Below are 18071 nucleotides of genomic sequence, written 5' to 3' on the forward strand. Positions count from 1 at the left end.
GCTCTACTTGAGGATCGTGAATAGCGAAACATGAGGCGATTGAAGTGCAACAGTTTGCGATGGGCGGGGAGGAGTAAAGGAGCTTGAACAGAGGGCTGACCAAATAGGAAGTAGAAGCAGCAGCAGCAGTAGTCGAGGACCCAGGCCAGAGACAACGGGAGCCAAGGCAATGGAAACGCCCGAGACGTTGCGCTGGAGATCGTGAGTTCGATCCGGTGAGGAGTGAACAGGGGCGTCACCGCCAAAGACTGGGTCCCGAGGTCACTTCACGACAGGGCCAGGACAGATGGACAGGGCCAGGACAGATGGACAGGGCCAGGGAGGGTATTGCGAGGAGCCGGGCGCTGATCAGAAAACGTGGAAGGACTGAGGCGTTTGTCAAGGTCACGTCAACGAGATACAAGGAGCACTAAACGAGGAGAGTAGCGGGCGGGCGGATAGAGTCGTGGCGGTTGTTGGTCGCGGGGGAAGAGGCTCCGTCTGGAGACAGGACCGAGATGGTCAACCAAAGGAGGATAAGAACGACAGGGACGGGGCGGGACGGACAGGACAGGACAGGACAAGGGCAGGGCCACGCGGTGGAGGCCAGACGAAAAGGCCAAGGGACAGAGGAGGAGACGATGGAGATGGCGTACGTACAGTAGATGCTGGAAAGCCAAGGCTAGGTCGTTAATTTCGTGTGAGTCGCAAGGAGAGAGGGAGAAAACTGGTGATGTACGAATAGGGAAGCGGTAGGGTTCAGGAGGTTGGAGAAACAGAACGGTCCAGTCCAGAATCAGAAGCCGTAAACGTAACCGTAACCGTAACCAAGTCACCTGCAGATATGCAATGCAAGGCGAGCAGTGAGTGGCACGCACCCGCACGGCACAGTATGTATGGTCTCTCCCGTTCCTTTTTTTCCTCCTTGGTGACTGGGCCGACATATGCCAGGGACAAAGGCCCTGAAGTCGCGATGAAGGGAATTGAACCAATGCAGTGTCAAGGTCAAGGTGGAAAGACTGGAGTTGACAAGGGGTACGTCCATTTGGCAGCTGAGTGCACGGACACCAAAAGTTAAGGAGAGGGGCCAGGGAGCAAGAAAACATCAGGCCGCGATACAGGGTGTTAAAATAAACTCAGCAAAATGTATTCCAAACTGAGGCTAAACTTATGCTATATTACCGAAGTCTTTTTGTCACTTAGAATCAAGGTCCTGAGTTTTCTTTCCCCTTCTAGAGGGGTTCAAAAAGATAGTGAGTGTGGCATATGGGGTGATTGATGTGACGCTACGAATAGAGCACAGCATATAATACTTGGCAAATATGCATATTCTGTTTCGTATCTTTTGACCGTATACACGTAGTGTTTCTATGTTTGTTTGATGCTCAATTCCTGCATCTGCAGTCTCTGCAATGTCTCCTCGTAATGGTCCCCAGTCCCCTCCAAAATGGAAGATTGGGGCTGTCGACAGTTGACAACTTAGGCCAAAGTTTATTAGCTCCTGGCACAGGGTTGGTTTCGGATACAGGGGACACGACAAAGCTTCTGGAACCGAATCCTTGAGAACGAGATCGACTATGACGACAAAGGGGTTTCGATGGGGATGTTTCAGATAGACCACGTTGAAAAAAACTCCCGCGGAGATATTTCATTTTCCCCTTCGGGAGATTCCGTGTCTTCTTTGCTTTCTGTGACTGTTAGATATTCAGGAGTCGAGGTAACATGACATTCTGCTCAAGCGCTTCGAGTTGGGACGAACCAACCAATGATACCCTCCACTCCAGCGACTGCATAATCGACCCAACTGCGGCACATTTGCAAGCGAATCGCCCAACACAACCCTCCTCCACTGCCCTGGGCCCTGGGCTTTGCTGACTGAGCACTAATGGAGACACAAACACAAACACGCGGCTCAGGGGAAGAACTAGGATCGACATAACGAATGCCTGGTAATAATAACAAGCACTTTTTATTACTATAGCTCCAGGTCTTATAGAAACGGCTTGTCATCGCTTCGTCCTTAATGTTAAAAATCATGGTAAAGGAGAATTATCGTCCAGGGTCGGTTGTGAACCATCACCTCGGTCCCAAGGTTCTAACCGCGTTAAATTGACGGGGCCCCCTAAAAAAAAATACTTGACAGCGCCTAGAAGGCTAGTGGAAGGAGCTGGGCTAGCTAGGCTTTTTACCGACATGGGGTCCCCTGTTTTGAACCCAGATAGCTGGGTTCGTAAAATGTCATCACCAACCAACATGGGCAAGGAGACAACTTCCAGTGTCTAGCTTGTTCATAATTGTCAGTTGCGCATAAAAGCAATGGATGAATTATTATTATCTAGTTACCCCCGAATTCGAAACTACAGTGACATTCTGTGCTTAAGATTCCTCCAGGATTAAGTTTCCTCTCACGTTAGACGGGGCGCGGCAAAAACCACAAAGTTACCTTCAAAACTGAGTTTATTATTTACTATGAGCTTCCCTAATATATGTACCTTTCTGCGTTTCTTTACCGGTGCCATAGCTAGCATTCTACCCCTGAGAGACTTATGTTCCCTTACTGAACTTGGAGAAGGATTCTTCGTGCCTTGCATTCGTGCTCAATCAAATCGTTGTGAGGCAACATACATATCCCAAAAGCCAGTGAATGACAACATGAGGAGCCACAATTGGAACGTTTGAGGTTAATCGACCTGCTCGGGCCGTAGATTCAGATAAAGTTGAATGCGGGGATACAAGAGCGCGACATTCCAACGGTGTCCGTTGAGGATATTCTAGGCTGGTAATTAGTGATCCACCAGCCTTGAAGTCGTTGACAGTCATCGCGAAACCCGCCTCCCTTACTAGCATATCACTAAGATCCGTGTTTTAGACCATGTTTCTCTCTAGGTTTACCTCTTTAGACGACTGGGCTCTTTTTCTCAATCGTATAACAAATACATGCCTCGACATAATAGAGATGATGACACCAATGCTAGATATGTACGGACGAAACGGCATGTCACCGGCGGGACCTTGACTCGAAGGCTTCGACTCTCCGTAGATCATCGTTACGCTGCCGCCATGACGGAGCTGCCCCATTTCTGAAGTTCGTTTTCTAGGTCTAGTCCAAGACACCGGATTTGAATGTGTGGAGATATTGGTCCGGTGAGTGGCTGGTCAACAAACTTGCGACCAGGCATATTCGACAAGAGCAAACTAACTAGACTAAATATTGTTTGCTATAATAGTCAGTTTCAGTATCCAATATCCTAGATCAATAAATGTGTTATGTGACTTGAATGTGGTAGTTGTGGCTGCTTATGCCACGCTATTATGATCAAGCAGATGACAAGGATACAACACGAACTGACTCTCACGTATCCTATGTACACGATGCGAAATTTTTGATAGAACTCGAAGTACTTTATATCGTAGAATAATGTACGAGTGGAGATTTTCGTCCGCTAATGACTTGAGCTTCAATGCTCTGTCTGCGTTATCTGTTTGAGGCAGCCATCAAGGGCTCTTGATGCCTTCAACGAATGGACTTATAGCCCAAAAAGTAGAACAGATATACCAAGCTGCAACAAGACCCCATAGAGCCAATATCTTATTTCAGGGTAGTGAATCCTACATCGAGAAAAGCACAACGTTGTAGCCATGAACAGGAACTGAGACCATGGACCACATTAGGCTTGGTCAGTTGTTACCGCAGACTCATCGAAGGGAGCCTACTACATAGCAGAGATTTGGTTTTTTTTTTCTTACTTATACTATATGATATAATTGACGACTTATTTCCTTGGCATCCAGTGCATATTGTTGATGCCACCTGGATAATTGACGATCTTTATGCTTATCGGCGGCTCAACGAAGCAAGCTCCGAGTCAGCTGTGGCTTTTTCGGCTTGGAGTTTCATGCTTGTAGATCAGTCTCCCGCTATAATATATACAATTATTTGTGCCTCGCGAGGATGCGATATTAAGTAGCAAACAAGACTGGCTGATTTGTCACGACAAACCTGATATCTGATAGCTACAGGTTAGCTCAGTCCAGACCCAGCAATTGAGTAAACAAGTTCACGAGGCAACTGCATGGAGATCCTGCCTTATACTCTCGTCAGCAAAAAGCTGGTGATGTTTAGTGGTCGCGATGCCAGGTATCCAAGGTACCTACATTATAAGCCTCGTAGTCGCTGTGTTATCAAAATGCATGTTGTCCCACCTTCCAATTACGACATTGGCTCCCGTATAACATGGTCTCACTCAATTTCAACCCCGCACTCATCACCACCAACACCATCATCACAAAATGCCTGTATCAAAGGAATTAGTCCAGGATATCCTAAAGGCGATCCCAGCCCGCATCCGCGGTCCAGGCGGTGCTGTCGCCGTCCTCTCAGATGGCGCCCTCGTTGATCAGCGTGTCTGGGGTTACGCCGACTTCAACCGCAGAATCCCCATGGCGGATGATACGCTGATTCCTATATGCTCCATCTCAAAGCAGATGCTCTGCGGATTGGTCGCGGACCTGGAAAGGAACCCTACTCCCAAGTTGGCGGAGAAGGGCGATGTGAAGACGCAGTTCGAGGAGAAGTTGAAAGAGATTCTTCCAGAGCTTGCCAAGACGGGCGAGTTGAAGATTGATCATTTGTGCAACAATCGATCTGGCATTCGCGACTATTGGGCTATCACTTTACTCTGGGGTGCGAAGCCAGAGGATCCCTACTCGATTTCTGAGCACAATGAGAAGGTGTTGAAGACGATCAAGTCGACGCATTTCACACCCGGAACGGAGTACTCTTACTGCAACACTAACTTCAATATCGTAGCGCGAGTCGTCGAAGCTACTACCGGGGAGTCGCTCTCAGATCTCCTCAATGCACGCATCTTTGGACCGGCTGGCATGAAGACTGCTCAGCTTGGTGCAGACACGGCAAAACTTCCACCACCTTGCGTTGGATACGAAGGCGATGAGGACAGAGGTTATATCCCTGCGGAGAACCGTATCGAGTGGGCCGGCGATGCAGGTATTATTGCTTCACTCGGCGACATGATCGCTTACGAGTCGTTCCTGGACCGTAGCCTGTTCGATCCTACCAGTTGGTACCGCGCAATCTTCAAGCCTACGTCTTTCACAGACGGCGTTCCTTCGATATACTCTCAAGGCCTTGGCCATAGTCAATATGGTAGTGTATCTGGAATTGGTCACGGTGGTGCTCTTCGTGGTTTCAGACTTTATCGAGCTCATGTACCGGAAGAACGTCTTTCAGTTGTGGCCATGTTCAACCATGAAGCTGATGCAGCTACACTCGTGGAACATATCATCCAAACTACTTTGGCTCTTCAAAAGCCTCCGCCGCCTACGCTTGTTGATGCATCATCTGCTTGGCCGGGTATCTATCTTGACGATGGAACTCAACTGGCTGTCACGATCAAGAATGGTAAAAAGGGTCAAATCGTGGTAAACTACGCCAACTACGCGGAGCCCGTCAATCTGACGGACCCTGAGCGAGGAGAATCTCGTGCGATGGTAGCCGTCATCGACGGCGACAACCTTCGCATTCACCGTCTGAAAGAGAACAGAACCTTGAACGCAAAGCGCCTCAAGATTGGCGATACACCCATTGACAACTCGCTGTTCACGGGAGACTTTTACTCCGAAGAAATCGGCTCAACCTTCCACTGTGTGGATCAAGGTGGACTCATGTTTGGCACCTTTGAGGGGTTCTTGGGTCACAGTCCAGCTCAGTTCATGAGATATCTTGGAGGGGATGTCTGGGCGCTTGCGAACCCGAGAGGTATGGATGCAAAGCCTCCTGGCGACTGGACTCTCGTGTTTCATAGAGATGAGAAGGGTGGTGTTACTGGAGTGACGATTGGATGTTGGTTGGCAAGGAAGATTGAGTTTGTGAAGAAGTGAGATTGAGATGCTGGGGCGGAAAGTTGGACTAGAGTCTGGCGATTTGGTGATCCTAGCATAGCACACCGAGACAGCGCTTTGGTTCGCAGTGCATACACGGGCTCATACACCTTGACACTAAGAATTAACTGTCAGAACTGTAAACGTATCAATGTTTCTTATGCAAAGCCTTCTTCAGTCACATCTCATTGGTATCATGTGTACGCAGGATAAGTAAACAGGGACAACGGTCTCAAAGCTCAAGATCCGAAGCTTACACACCACTTCAAAAGATACATGCTTGATGAACAATCGCTTCCTTGAAGTCATGCTACTCAGCCCAACTTTCTTGCTCCGCCGAAGTTATGATGGATTTCACAAGCTTGTGTGGACCCTGAAAGCTTGACGCCGGTATCGGTGACCGATGGCCCGAAACCCCGCCATCAGAAATAACCTCGTCGCATGAGGGACGTGTCAGCAATGAACGAGGGTTCTTATGATCTCACACTTATAGTTTCAAAAGACTTTGATCATTTCTTCATTTATTTCATCTCAGAGCTATCACAAATGGCTCAAATCTAGACTAATCTATTCCGGACCGGTCGTTCCATCACAAGAACTCAATCTCATGACGTACTAATCCCCGTCCTATTTTGCGCTCATCTGCAAAGGTATCATAATATTAAACCGCTTTTTTCTTCTGCAACTGGGTAATTTACTGAGAGGGAAGAACCTTCTCCTTGGCGAGGGGGGTGAATCGGAGGTAAGGCTTGACGATGCGGAACTCGGGGAAGAGGGTCTTGGCCTCCTCGTTCTTGACGGAGGGGTGGACGATGACGTCCTCACCGGGGACCCAGTTGATAGGGGTGGTGATGCGGTACTTGTCACCGGTCTGGAGGGAGTCGATGACGCGGAGGACCTCAGCGGCGTTGCGGCCGGTGGAGGCGGGGTAGGAGAAGATGGTGCGGATAGTCTTCTTGGGGTCGATGATGAAGACGGATCGGATGGTGAAGGCAATGCCCTTCTCATCGACGTTGGTAGCATCCTGCTGGTCGATCCTGAGCTTTATTAGCGTACAACTCATATCATGATATGTATAAATAACTCACATGTCGTAGAGGAGAGAAACCTGGCGCTGCTTGTCGCCAATGATGGGGAACTCGACGTTGCCGCCGGTAACCTCACCAATATCCTTGATCCATCCCTCGTGGGACTCAATGGTGTTGGCAGAGAGACCAATCAGCTTAACACCACGCTTGGTGAACTCGGGCTGAAGCTTGGCAAAGGCACCGAGCTCAGTGGTGCAGACGGGAGTGTAGTCCTCGGGGTGGGAGAAGAGGATGACCCAGTTGTCGCCGATGAACTCGTGGAAGTCAATCTTGCCCTTTGTGGTCTCGGCCTGGAAGTTGGGGGCGGTAGAGCCCAGACGAAGGGGAGCGGGAGCAGACATTTTTTTGTTGTTGTTGAGTGATGATGAGAAGAAATATGAAGAGGAGAAGGTGTTTGCTTGGAGGGAGGGGTGGAGAGGAGGGGATTATATAGGGAGATGTGGTTTCTTGGGGAGGGTGCTTGGCTCAGCTTAGCTTGCACCTTGTTGGAGCAGTGCAGATTGGATAGAAAGAGGCTTGCGTTATTAAGCTAAGATGACGATCTGTTTGGCCCGGGCAATTTGAATACGCCACGAGGGTAGTGATATTGGTGATTGGAAAGCCAAGCTTGGGGGCCCTCGGATGTTGGCGTTGGCGTTGCAACGGTAAACAACCCCTCAGACCCTGGATATTCCATTCCTCGTACACTCTATTCTCTAGTAACTGGCACATATTTACTTCTTTCTACTGTATGATCACTTAGTTACTCAAGCTATCCCAGTCATAATACCTCTAACCCTCTTAATGAAGTTCTCAAGGCCCATCATGACAACCCCGCCAAAAAAAGAGAAGCATCGCGATACAGATACAGCACCCCTCACTAAAAAGGGTGTCCCCCCCACCATCATCAGCCCCTCACTTGACCCCAGAGGGGCAAGGCTCGCAATTGCGTGCTGTGTGTGTGTGGTGATTGGTTGGGTCTGGCGCATTGTGCCATCGGGCGCGGCAATGCTGCCATCGAGCTGTTCCTGACGCAATTGCTCTCCATGAAGAGGCGATGGGCCGGGGGTGATTGTGGAGGGATAGGTTCGGAAGTCGGGGTTTGTTTTGAAGGATCATGTAAGCTGTTATTGATAAACGGCAAACCAATGCATTGTGTCAGTTGAGGAATTATGAAAGAGATGAGGTTTATGTATTATATAAGATAGTATCTCGAGTTGGTGGTATTTCATTTATTGAGCAATAAATGGTGTGTTGCGGTTCATCGCCGAATGGAACAAACCCCGCCTGTCAACCAATCTTCATAAGGCGCCATGACAGCCAAATCTTATCACACAACCATCTCATCACATCGCGTTACGACTCAAGTTGAAGATGTAATCGAAATCATGGACACCTACCGATATCCAAGACAATCCATCCCGCCCGAGCCGACCGGTGCTGCTGTAGGTAGTGCTGACGTTTTTGAGTTCAGTTCAGGGTAATCGGCGACCTTAGAAACATTTAGAGCGTGAATGGTATGAGGGTGAGGCTGGAAGCATACAGAAGATCAGAACATCATTTATGTGATGTTCTGAAGTAGTTTTTACACGTAACCATACCGTGGCATTTTCTATACTTCGTTGGGCTTGAGTACCAGAATCGTCTTTTTACGTTGTTCAAGCTTGTTGATTCATGGTTCAAGCAATCTCTACAAGAAATTCAGTGCACAGCCACGTCAACGCGAACTCAATGCAAACAGACTTTAGAACCCAACCTCACGACAGCCTTGGAAGTCTGTAACGTATCAACAGCCCAATTGTGATCCGAACGCACCATTGAGATCCGCCTTGCTCAATCGTGCGTTTGGATCTCAGTTCCATTCATGGATGTTGTTGACACCCCAGTCTTCTAACAAAGACGATCGGGCCGCGTGGCCTAATGGCTAAGGCGCTAGATTTCGGCTTTCGAGCAAATCGAGAAATCTCTAGAGATTCCAGGTTCGACTCCTGGCGTGGTCGATTCTTTTGTCACTTTTCACCAATGTGTTTTTTGCCCTTTTTTATCCCTTGTTTCAACCTACCCACCCTTCTAAGCAATGTTTCAATTAACTTGGCTTTCGCACAAGGAATGCTATGTATGTTTAGCTGCTTTTCTTCCTAAATATCTGGCTTCACTGCTTGGCACACATTTTAGAGTTGCCAAGCTCATCTTGGCAGTGGCGTTGCTTTTATGCATGATTCTAGAACCGAAGCGTTTTAAAGATCGGTAAGCTTAAATTAGCTTCTTCAACGCAACCACTCATTCAATAACGCATCACAATATGTCAACCCATGAACTTCATCTCGTCGAATAAATCTCGCATGACTTGTCATCATAGATCGACCATCGCTTTAGATGAATCATCTTCAGCCGCAGTGACAGTCTTTCATCATCCTGTGGAACCGCACTCATTGCGATCGCCTCTGGCTTATTCGCATCTGATACGTGCGAACCCACAGGCTGAAACCAAGGGACCCATGTGCCCAGTGTCAGAAGTTAAATAATCCCGTGCAATAACTGCCGCTTCTGTTACGCGTCGGACCTTATTCCTTGTTTCTTATACACTCCGACATCAAATCATGTAGCAGGTTATTAAGGGGTAGTGGAGAATGATCAACACTCTACACTTGGTTTTTTCTGGAGCGATGGCATCGCAGATGGAGAGTGTTTGGGATAAGGAGCCTGAGTTTTATAGAGTACGACCCCGGGCTGTTCGATTGATGTTACTTTCCTTTCTTCTTGTTTGTTCCGTGTTGTCTTAGCCACTCTTTTTTGTATTTTTCGTTTAAACAACGTCGTCTTGATGATGACAACCACAATGTCGCGGTCTTCGTTGATGACGGGCGTTACCGTCGCAGCCGTTCTCTTATTTTTCATCGTTGTCTTTACTTCTTTCCAAGAATCATTAGAAGTTCCGTGGGTTTACGCACATAACAAAGCAGAAGAGTATTGGGATAGTACTTTCTCGTATCCGTACGTCAAAATCTCCTAGTCTCGCCGACCGTTGAATTCCCCCGGAATTTCATGACAGCGCGCGAAAAAACTTGGCATTGCACTTGGCTTGCGCTAACGATTGTTTAACTTTGTTACAGATCACCACAGAACAACACCACCACCACCACCAACACTTCTGCGCCTGAAGTTCAAGAGTTGAACTGCGAGGATCCCTATCGAAGACCTGGATATCTTTATATTCCCGCTGATATAAACGGTACCGATCAGTACAAAAAGACACAATGGATCCCCTTCACGGATGACCTGCTTGAGGCGGATGCGCCCGATTACGCTGTGTATCCTGCGGCTGGGGATGTCATCTTTAATGCGACGGAACCTGAAGAAGAATTCGTTGAACTTGCCTCTACACCGCGACAATGGCTTGCCGAGGCAATTGCTGAGAGTAACCGACGAAAGAATGCGATAAACGCCAATGGAGAGACAAGCGTCCAGGCGTTTGCTGAGATGAAGGATGACGGCGGCTTCGGCTGGCTCTGGGGTCGTCGAATTATTCTCTTCAGCGATTCAGTCGATCGATTCATGATGCAATTCTTCTGCGGCGAGTTCAAGCGCGGCATGAAGCAGCCTAAGCCACACACCGTCGCCTCCTGCGACATTCCAGAGTTCAACTTGACATTCCACCACTGGCACTTCGCGGGCAGTATGACTTACCGTCCCGATTGGTGGTGGATGGACGATATGGAGGAGATCTCCCTTGAAGAACGTTGGGATAAATACTGGACTCCCCTCCACGACCAAGTCCGCGGTCCAAATGGCCACCCCGATCTGATCCTCTGGCAAAACGGCCTCTGGGACCAGCGCGCTTTCTGGGAAGCTGGTGAAGCTAACCATGAGAAAGACGTGTATCCCATGGGAACTCGCGTTCGCCAATTAGTCTGGCAAGAAATCCGCTTCGTCGCTGCTCGAATCCGCACGTTTGTTGAGAGAATACACACTGAATTCGGGGACGCGCCTGTTATGTTCCGCGCGATGACTATGCATCGTGAAAGCGATGCTAGAGATGCGAGTATCTATGATCTTGAGAGACTTGCTCGCGCGACGGCGGAGAAGGCGGGCCATGAGGTGTTTGAATGGGGACGCTTGATCTCGTCGTTGTCGATGCTGTATAAGGATCAGACGCACCCAGGCAAGGGACCTGCGAGTTGGCTTTGGGGAAATATGGTGCTTGAGTATCTTGCGAGGGCTGGAGGTGCAGGTGATGAGAGGAGAAAGCCGTACTTTGAGGGCTGGGATAAGTGCCATGATAAGTTGGTGCATTGGGGTGGACGATAGACTGCATATACATACACACATACTTTATGACAATAGACTAATACTTTATGCGAGAATAACTCCATGCTGCCTCGTAAGGCGCCCGGTGTATGTACTTAGTTCTTTCGTGTGCTCTCGATGAGACTTCATCATTATTGTTGGCACTTACTGGCAACGTCCAGCTGAGAAACCAATTTCGAAAATCTTTACAGATACTTCACATATCGCGAATGCAGATGTCCATTTCATGGACCAGAACGTAGTAACAAAACAGTTCAATTGTTTGCGTAGTTGAGTAACGCCATTCCATGCAGCCAGTCCTTGCACCACGCCAATCTGTGTCATTAACTCGTTGAGAGCCCATTCGCTTTACCTATCAATGCTCAACACTCATGTAACCTAACCAGAATATCTCTTATTCGCGCGACGCAGCTTCCACAAGGGTCTTTGAGAGTTCCTTCACCCTCGCGACCGCAACTTCGGCCCTCTCAGCATCCGGCGCCTCTGACGTGAACACCAACGCCAGCACAAGCGCAGCATCAAGCCTTAGCAGCGACTCTTCCTGGGCTGTGACACCAGGCCAGGTAGTTATTTCGGTGTAACCTTTGACGAAGCTCTCGTCGAGTTGACTGAACTCCAGCGTTCGAAAGATATCAACGGCTGCTGGGCCGATGAGGGCGTTGGTCCAATCGATGACAGCGCTTATTCGTCCATCTTCGTGACGGAGATTGACGTCACGAAAGTCCATGTGAAGTAGACTCGAAGGGAAGCGTTTGAGATCTTCGAGGATGGTGTGAATGAGGTCCCAGTTTGTTATCCAGCTTGATGCCTCTGGCACTGTATGTGATAGCACCGAGAAGCGTCTTTTGAGTCTTTGCTCAATGGTTGAGAACACATCTTCCGTTTCCAAAACAACTGTCTTCATCGCTGGGTCAGATAATGGCGTTGAGTGTATCAGGGCCGCCACACGTCCCATTTCTTTGAACGTAATCTCTGTTCCGTCATCATCCACGTACTCGCACAACATCGCTGGATAGCCATCTTCTTCAAGGTACTTGTATGCTTTTGGAACAGGTACGGGTGTGCTTTCTAAGAGCTCGTAGATCTTCATCTCTTGCTGGATGAGATCACTGGCGTTAGTGTTGGGGTCGTTGGCGTTCTGGTAGACCTTTACTCTGGGTACTCTGAGAACGACTGGTCCATACGCTGGAGACCTTGCTTTGTAAACAAGGCATTCGAGACCTTCGCCAGCGGTTTTGACGTCGGTGAGATTCTCTGCCTCGATGAAGTGCTGAGCTATCTCCATCGTGGTTTGCGAACAGCGATTTGCTGGGCTATCGAGAATTATCTTGGGATTCTGTCTTCGTTCAAATGGAAGCTATCAAAGGTAGTAGTTTTCTTGGCAGGAGATTCTGAATGAGGCTCGTATATGCGCGTATAGCTTAGCGTCGAAGGATCGTGAATGAGTCACAAGAGGTGAGAACTAATCGAGTTGTAGTCCACTCACCGATTCGCCAATCTTCAATTTTACAACGCTATCTCGGAATAGTGTGAGTGGGAGCGATAAGAAGCTACAAAAATAAGAGTAAGATGCTGTAGCGCATGTATTATATTGCTATCATCGACTGTGGCAACATTGCTGCTGAGCGAGCTACATGACACCATTATCCTCTTTCATGCCAGGGCACAAGTCATCCAATCTTGACAGACTATCCTTAAAACTACTAGACCCAATGTCTACGGGGAGGTTTGAGTCATTGCCCTCAGGGGCCTACGCCGATCGGGCACCCGACAAATGACCCTCGCGGGACGAGCTACAGGCAGTGGGAATACAGATCTCGCCTCTTGTTTGAACGAGACCCCGTATCTCTCAGATAGTTGGTTAAGGTCCCCCAAAGTGTAAGGAACTTCAGAAGCATCGAAGTTGCTCTGCAAGAACGTGCGAAGTTCTGGGAATGACCCAGCTTGCTTTGCCTGGCACAATACTACCATAGGCTGGTACATGTCCTCGTGGAGGTGTTTCGAGTCGATCCGAACCTCGACGATAGAAGCGGGCAGAAGCTCGATTAGACTTGTCGGATCAAGATTCTTTACATAAAAGGCATTGGTAGCATTATCATTGCCGGATATTCCAATAGAAAGGGAATCCCCACCGAGAACTAACGTCTGTAGTCTTTCGAAAGTCTTGAGCGAACGGAGGAGTAAGGATACCGAAGGCGCATCATGTATTGAGTCCCAGCAGCATTCTAGGTAACGCAAGGTGGAAGAGGACTTCTTGAGTGCAAATGCGACGTTCGAGGGTCTTGCAGACACTCCTCGCTGGCTTATGTATATGAATGACACAAGAGGGTCGCACTTTTTGAGGATTTCCTCGAGAGCAAGCGGGTCGAAACTCACGTTGAAAAGCTTCAGGCAGGTGAGGTTTGCTAGGGGCCCTTTGGGAGAGTTGCGTGGATTCCCTTTCCACTCGATGTGACCGGATTTGATGGCAAATGTCTTGATGTTGGGTGCCATTTCGAACAAGTTCTCCAGTGTGCTTAGATCACGCTTGTGCGTGGGAGATGTGCTTTCGAGGTGCAGGTATCGCAGATCATGCAGCTTTTTCTGTGTTTTGCTTGCGAGTGTCTGACCGAAGGAGCCACGGTCTACCAAAGAGAGTAGCTGGAGATCAGGCATTCTGCATAGCAGAGTGTACAAGGGAAACGGGTCGAGCTCATAGGTAAGGCGACGGATGAAGGATCTCTCCTGCAGCTGGCGGCGACCCTTAAGGAATTCAGTGATCTTCTCCTCTGACCATCCTCTTGCGTCGATGTTGTGGTAGAGGTATGGCGTCGCAGCGTTGTTCAGGACCCGACAAGTGCGAGTGAGGCTCAGAAGGCCGGTGGTGATCTCAGCAGATGGCTTCTCCCATAGCTTTCCTGGATCAGGGGTTGCGAGTGAGTTTGGCTGGGGATAGTGACTCAGATGGTCATTTGTGCAGTGGCTGCAAAGGTGCCAACATATCTCGGCCAGAATCTCTGGGGGCATATGATCGAGGGCAGGCTTGATCATGATGAGTTGAGTTGGATGCGAGGTACATGAGGGAGAAAGAAAGAATGAGAAAAGGGTTGGTGGGCTTCCAAGGATTTATATGAGTCAAGGTTACACAAGCAAAGAAATAGTGACGCGATGATTCGTCTTGACGCGTGAAGGAAACGCGTGAATGCTGAGATAGCCTAGGCAGCTGAGATATCATGGCACTGCCCTAAGGTGACACAAAGAGTCACAAGGAAGCAAACAGTAAAATTTCTTCAGATACAGATAAAGAAAGAACCACCTACAGAGGTCAAACTTGGCGGCCGAAGAAGATGCAGATAACGGCAACAGATACTAGACAAATCATTCGGTCTTGATTAATGGAGCAGCTCAGAAGCACTCCAGATATACTAGGCTACCAGTGAATTAATCATAAGCTAATTCTAGTCCTAGCTTCTTCCGACCCGAGGACTGATGTGTCAGTTGACAGCCTCGCCAGCACGCACACACAAAAAAGAAAGCGGCTTTTCTGGTGTAACAGTGGCTTATGGGCTGCTGCTTATAGCCTTCCTGAAATTGAGCCTGATTTTAACTTGCCTACCTAGGTAGCTGGCGTGTTTATCAGTTTTCCTAGTTCTCATTTCGACATATCTCCTTTCTTCTTCCTCATCTCATCTCTCACGGTCCCCCAAACTCATCCGCCGTTGTGCATTCTCAGTCATCACCATGGGTCTACTTTCGCTCCCCCCAGAAATTATTGATAAAATATGTAAACTCTTCTGTACCCACTGTCAGAATGAGCCCCTCTCCCGCTCCCCCCACGAACAAGACCTGGTCACATCTTGTCCAAGCAAAATCTGGGAGCACGATGCCCAAGGAGTCAAAGCCCTCCTCGATCTCTCCGAGACATGTCAAGCCCTGAACACACTCACTCTGCCCCATCGCTATCATCGCGTCGAATTCAAGAGCGACCTCCTCTGTACCAAGCAGTTTATCGCACACATCAGAGGTCGTGGGCATGATGCCCTCAAACATGTTCGCAGTCTCAGCTTGTCCTATACAAAGGCAATGGACGACTCTTACAATCGACTACCGAATAGCCTGAAACGCCGTTTCAATTTCTTCGATATGGTGTTGCGTCATGTGCCACAGATCCAGATTCTACACATACGCCTCAACCTGGAGCATGAAATCAAGGTCCCCAGACGAACAACGCCAGAGTCCCTGCGGTATCTACACATTGAGCGTGCCGACGAGGAGTCAGACGACTACACCCACAGCCTACATATCGACGATGTGCTCCAACAGGCACCCAAGATCCACACATTGGTCATTCAAGTCACCAGGTTGTCCTGGTCGTTTGGATCAGGGGGACTTCAAAATGTCAAATGTCTCAAACTTGTCGACACCTTGGTTAAGCCAGAGCTCCTCGAAAAGATTCTCGAATCATGCCCACAGCTTGAATCGTTCGTATTCATCTTTTTCGGAAAGATGCGTGACTGGTCGAGATTGAGAAGGAATGAAATTACTACGCTCCGAACGCTACCGCATGTCCTTTCTTTACGACAGGAAACGCTACGGTATGTTGAACTTTACTGGAAGCCGGACATCCCATGGATACGCGGAATGGAGATCGTGGGATGTTTCAAGGGCCTGACCAGCCTTGAGACGCTGATCCTCGGCGGTCCAGGGCTCCGCTTCGAGAGAGCTGAGAACCATGAGCCGTTCGAGACATGTCTTGTCGATCTCCTGCCACAATCGATCCGCAGCGTTGCCATTGATTCGGGTAGTATGAACCTCCACAAACCGATTTCGGCACTGGGTGAAGCGGTCAAATGGGGCTCGTTTCCGATGCTGAGGGAGATCCGGTGCTATCAGCGGGAGTTTGGGGGTTGGGCGGATTTGGAGAGGACATTGTCACGTCCATTTGTATCTCGACGACAGGTGGCCGAAGATTGGAGCAACATGAACAGATCCTTACGCGATCTACTATTGCAGCTGAGCAGGACATGTAACGTATCGTTCAGTGCAGAGACCAAGAGGCCTTTTGGACATGATGCAGGGCCCTAACGGCTAACGGCAAACAAATTGGTAGACAACTCAAACGAGGTATTTGTGCAACGTTCTTGGATTACGTTGCCTGGGAATGAGTCATAGATGACGCTAAGAGCTTTGCTTTGCAAAGAAAAAGAAAGGAAGGAAGAACAAGAACATTATGATCTTGGGAAACAAGATGAAAAGCCGGGGATACTGTTCAGAGTCCTCTCATATTTAAGGAGTTTAAGAAGAAAGAACACATTTTGAGTTTTGAGATCAGTATATTTTAGAATAATTCTGACTAAACATGCAAAAGCTAGAAGCATTTTAGGTGGATTGGGTGCTAGAATGCCGAGGGGCTTCCTAAATTGTACAAAAGGATCACTAATATCCAAGGCGGTGATGTGCTTCCATAGCCGCGGCCCCAGGAGTACTCGAAGGTGTCTCAGCTGGGGGAGCAGGGGCTGAAGGTGCAGAGGGTGTAGGAGGGCTTGCAGCAGGAGGACTCTCTGCAGGGGGCGCAGGAGGAGCTTCTTCCTCAGCGGGAGTAAACGCTGCATCTGCCAACGGTATCTCCCCAACCGTTCCGCCTGTAGCTGCGCCAGCGTCGACGTTGGCCAGGGCACCAGCTGCCTTCTTAGAGAACTGGACCAGGTTTTCCTCAGAGGGGCTGGGAGTGGTCAGTAGCTGTTCTGTGTCGTACAGAGTGGAGTTGGACTCACGGGTTGATGGCCATCACCTGACCGATCTGACAGTGCGGCCCGGTAGCGCAGTACAAGTAGATAGGCTCTGTGTTGTTGAGAGGAACATTGAACGTCCCAACGGTTGTCTGGCCAGCCTCGAAAGGAATATGGCCACTGTGGATAACTCCAGACTGTGTAGCCTGGAGTGGCTGGCATGGGGAGTCTTCAGAGCTTTGGGTTACAGTATGATTTCCATTACTAAATTGGAACTGGATCACATCCCCGGCTGCTGCTCGAATCATGTTCGGAACGAAGGTATCTTGAGCACCGCCGACGACAACGGGGATGATTCTGTTGGCTCGGCCTTCGAGGGGTGGATTTCTCTTGACTGTCAAGTATCAGCATGGTTCTTTTAGTTAAGAAGTTACTCGAGACTGGCTGGTGAACTTCAAGCTCATGAAGTTCTCGTGGGGACATTTCAACGAGTGGCATAGCAGTAACAACTGCAGCCCACAAGAAAGTCTTGGCAAACATCTTGAATATTATCAACAAAAACGAAACTCAAAAGGTTGGTTGGTAATGAGCGTATCGTAAAGAAGGTCCGGCCAACTAGCAAAACTGAAATTAACGATTACAAATCCTCGCCAGGAGGGTAAAAGAAAAAGAAGAGAATTCCGATAACTCAAAGAAGGTAAGAATGGTAGACTGATCTATGAATCAGACCATTATTCCCGACTGCAACTCAAGATGATCTTATAACATTTCGAAATCACTGATGATCGGGCACATGCCGAGCCTCATCTCCGGACCGAAACTCGAGCTGAGACAAGAATATGGATAGAGTTGCCCTTTCGCAAGATATGACAAATTCGCTAGCAGCCAAGATGTTTTGCAAACTTGTCATGTTTCAGGGTACGGTTACGTGGTGTTTCATCAGCGACCGAGATATATAGCCGAGATACGGTTTTAAGTAATATTTCATGTTTTAGAGAGATATTTCATGTTTGTAGGCATTAAGAACTGACACATTGATATAGGGTTTTTGAAACGGGCATGCGTGGCTTTCGGCATGTGGGCAGATATGTCGGGCTTGGCGATCTTG

At 48.7% G+C, this 18071-nt stretch overlaps 7 protein-coding genes, besides 1 other annotated feature; 3 read left to right on the plus strand and 4 right to left on the minus strand.

The window, feature by feature from the left end:
* Window positions 1–4269: 4269 nt before the first annotated feature.
* Window positions 4270–5880, plus strand: FFUJ_02377 (related to beta-lactamase class C and other penicillin binding proteins; the record flags this gene model as incomplete). Its single annotated transcript, XM_023574099.1, has 1 exon — window positions 4270–5880. One exon carries the CDS (start codon window positions 4270–4272, stop codon window positions 5878–5880), a length of 1611 nt encoding a protein of 536 aa, XP_023427517.1.
* A 694-nt stretch (window positions 5881–6574) lies between these two features.
* On the minus strand, window positions 6575–7309 carry FFUJ_02378 (the record flags this gene model as incomplete). XM_023574100.1 has 2 exons in its annotated part: window positions 6575–6917; window positions 6969–7309. 2 exons carry the CDS (start codon window positions 7307–7309, stop codon window positions 6575–6577), a joined length of 684 nt encoding a protein of 227 aa, XP_023427518.1.
* A 1544-nt stretch (window positions 7310–8853) lies between these two features.
* Window positions 8854–8947, plus strand: a tRNA (tRNA-Arg).
* Window positions 8948–9786: 839 nt separating this feature from the next.
* Window positions 9787–11255, plus strand: FFUJ_02379 (uncharacterized protein; the record flags this gene model as incomplete). XM_023574101.1 has 2 exons in its annotated part: window positions 9787–9941; window positions 10061–11255. 2 exons carry the CDS (start codon window positions 9787–9789, stop codon window positions 11253–11255), a joined length of 1350 nt encoding a protein of 449 aa, XP_023427519.1.
* A 394-nt stretch (window positions 11256–11649) lies between these two features.
* On the minus strand, window positions 11650–12540 carry FFUJ_02380 (uncharacterized protein; the record flags this gene model as incomplete). Its single annotated transcript, XM_023574102.1, has 1 exon — window positions 11650–12540. One exon carries the CDS (start codon window positions 12538–12540, stop codon window positions 11650–11652), a length of 891 nt encoding a protein of 296 aa, XP_023427520.1.
* Window positions 12541–12971: 431 nt separating this feature from the next.
* FFUJ_02381 (uncharacterized protein) lies at window positions 12972–14285 on the minus strand (the record flags this gene model as incomplete). Its single annotated transcript, XM_023574103.1, has 1 exon — window positions 12972–14285. The coding sequence occupies one exon, from the start codon at window positions 14283–14285 to the stop codon at window positions 12972–12974; it is 1314 nt and encodes a 437-aa protein (XP_023427521.1).
* Window positions 14286–14975: 690 nt separating this feature from the next.
* Window positions 14976–16319, plus strand: FFUJ_02382 (uncharacterized protein; the record flags this gene model as incomplete). Its single annotated transcript, XM_023574104.1, has 1 exon — window positions 14976–16319. The coding sequence occupies one exon, from the start codon at window positions 14976–14978 to the stop codon at window positions 16317–16319; it is 1344 nt and encodes a 447-aa protein (XP_023427522.1).
* Window positions 16320–16670: 351 nt separating this feature from the next.
* Window positions 16671–17503, minus strand: FFUJ_02383 (uncharacterized protein; the record flags this gene model as incomplete). XM_023574105.1 has 3 exons in its annotated part: window positions 16671–16956; window positions 17009–17357; window positions 17398–17503. The coding sequence occupies 3 exons, from the start codon at window positions 17501–17503 to the stop codon at window positions 16671–16673; spliced, it is 741 nt and encodes a 246-aa protein (XP_023427523.1).
* Between the last annotated feature and the right edge of the window lie 568 nt (window positions 17504–18071).

The sequence above is a fragment of the Fusarium fujikuroi genome, chromosome FFUJ_chr03 (genome assembly GCF_900079805.1).
Source record: "Fusarium fujikuroi IMI 58289 draft genome, chromosome FFUJ_chr03".
NCBI lineage: Eukaryota > Fungi > Ascomycota > Sordariomycetes > Hypocreales > Nectriaceae > Fusarium > Fusarium fujikuroi.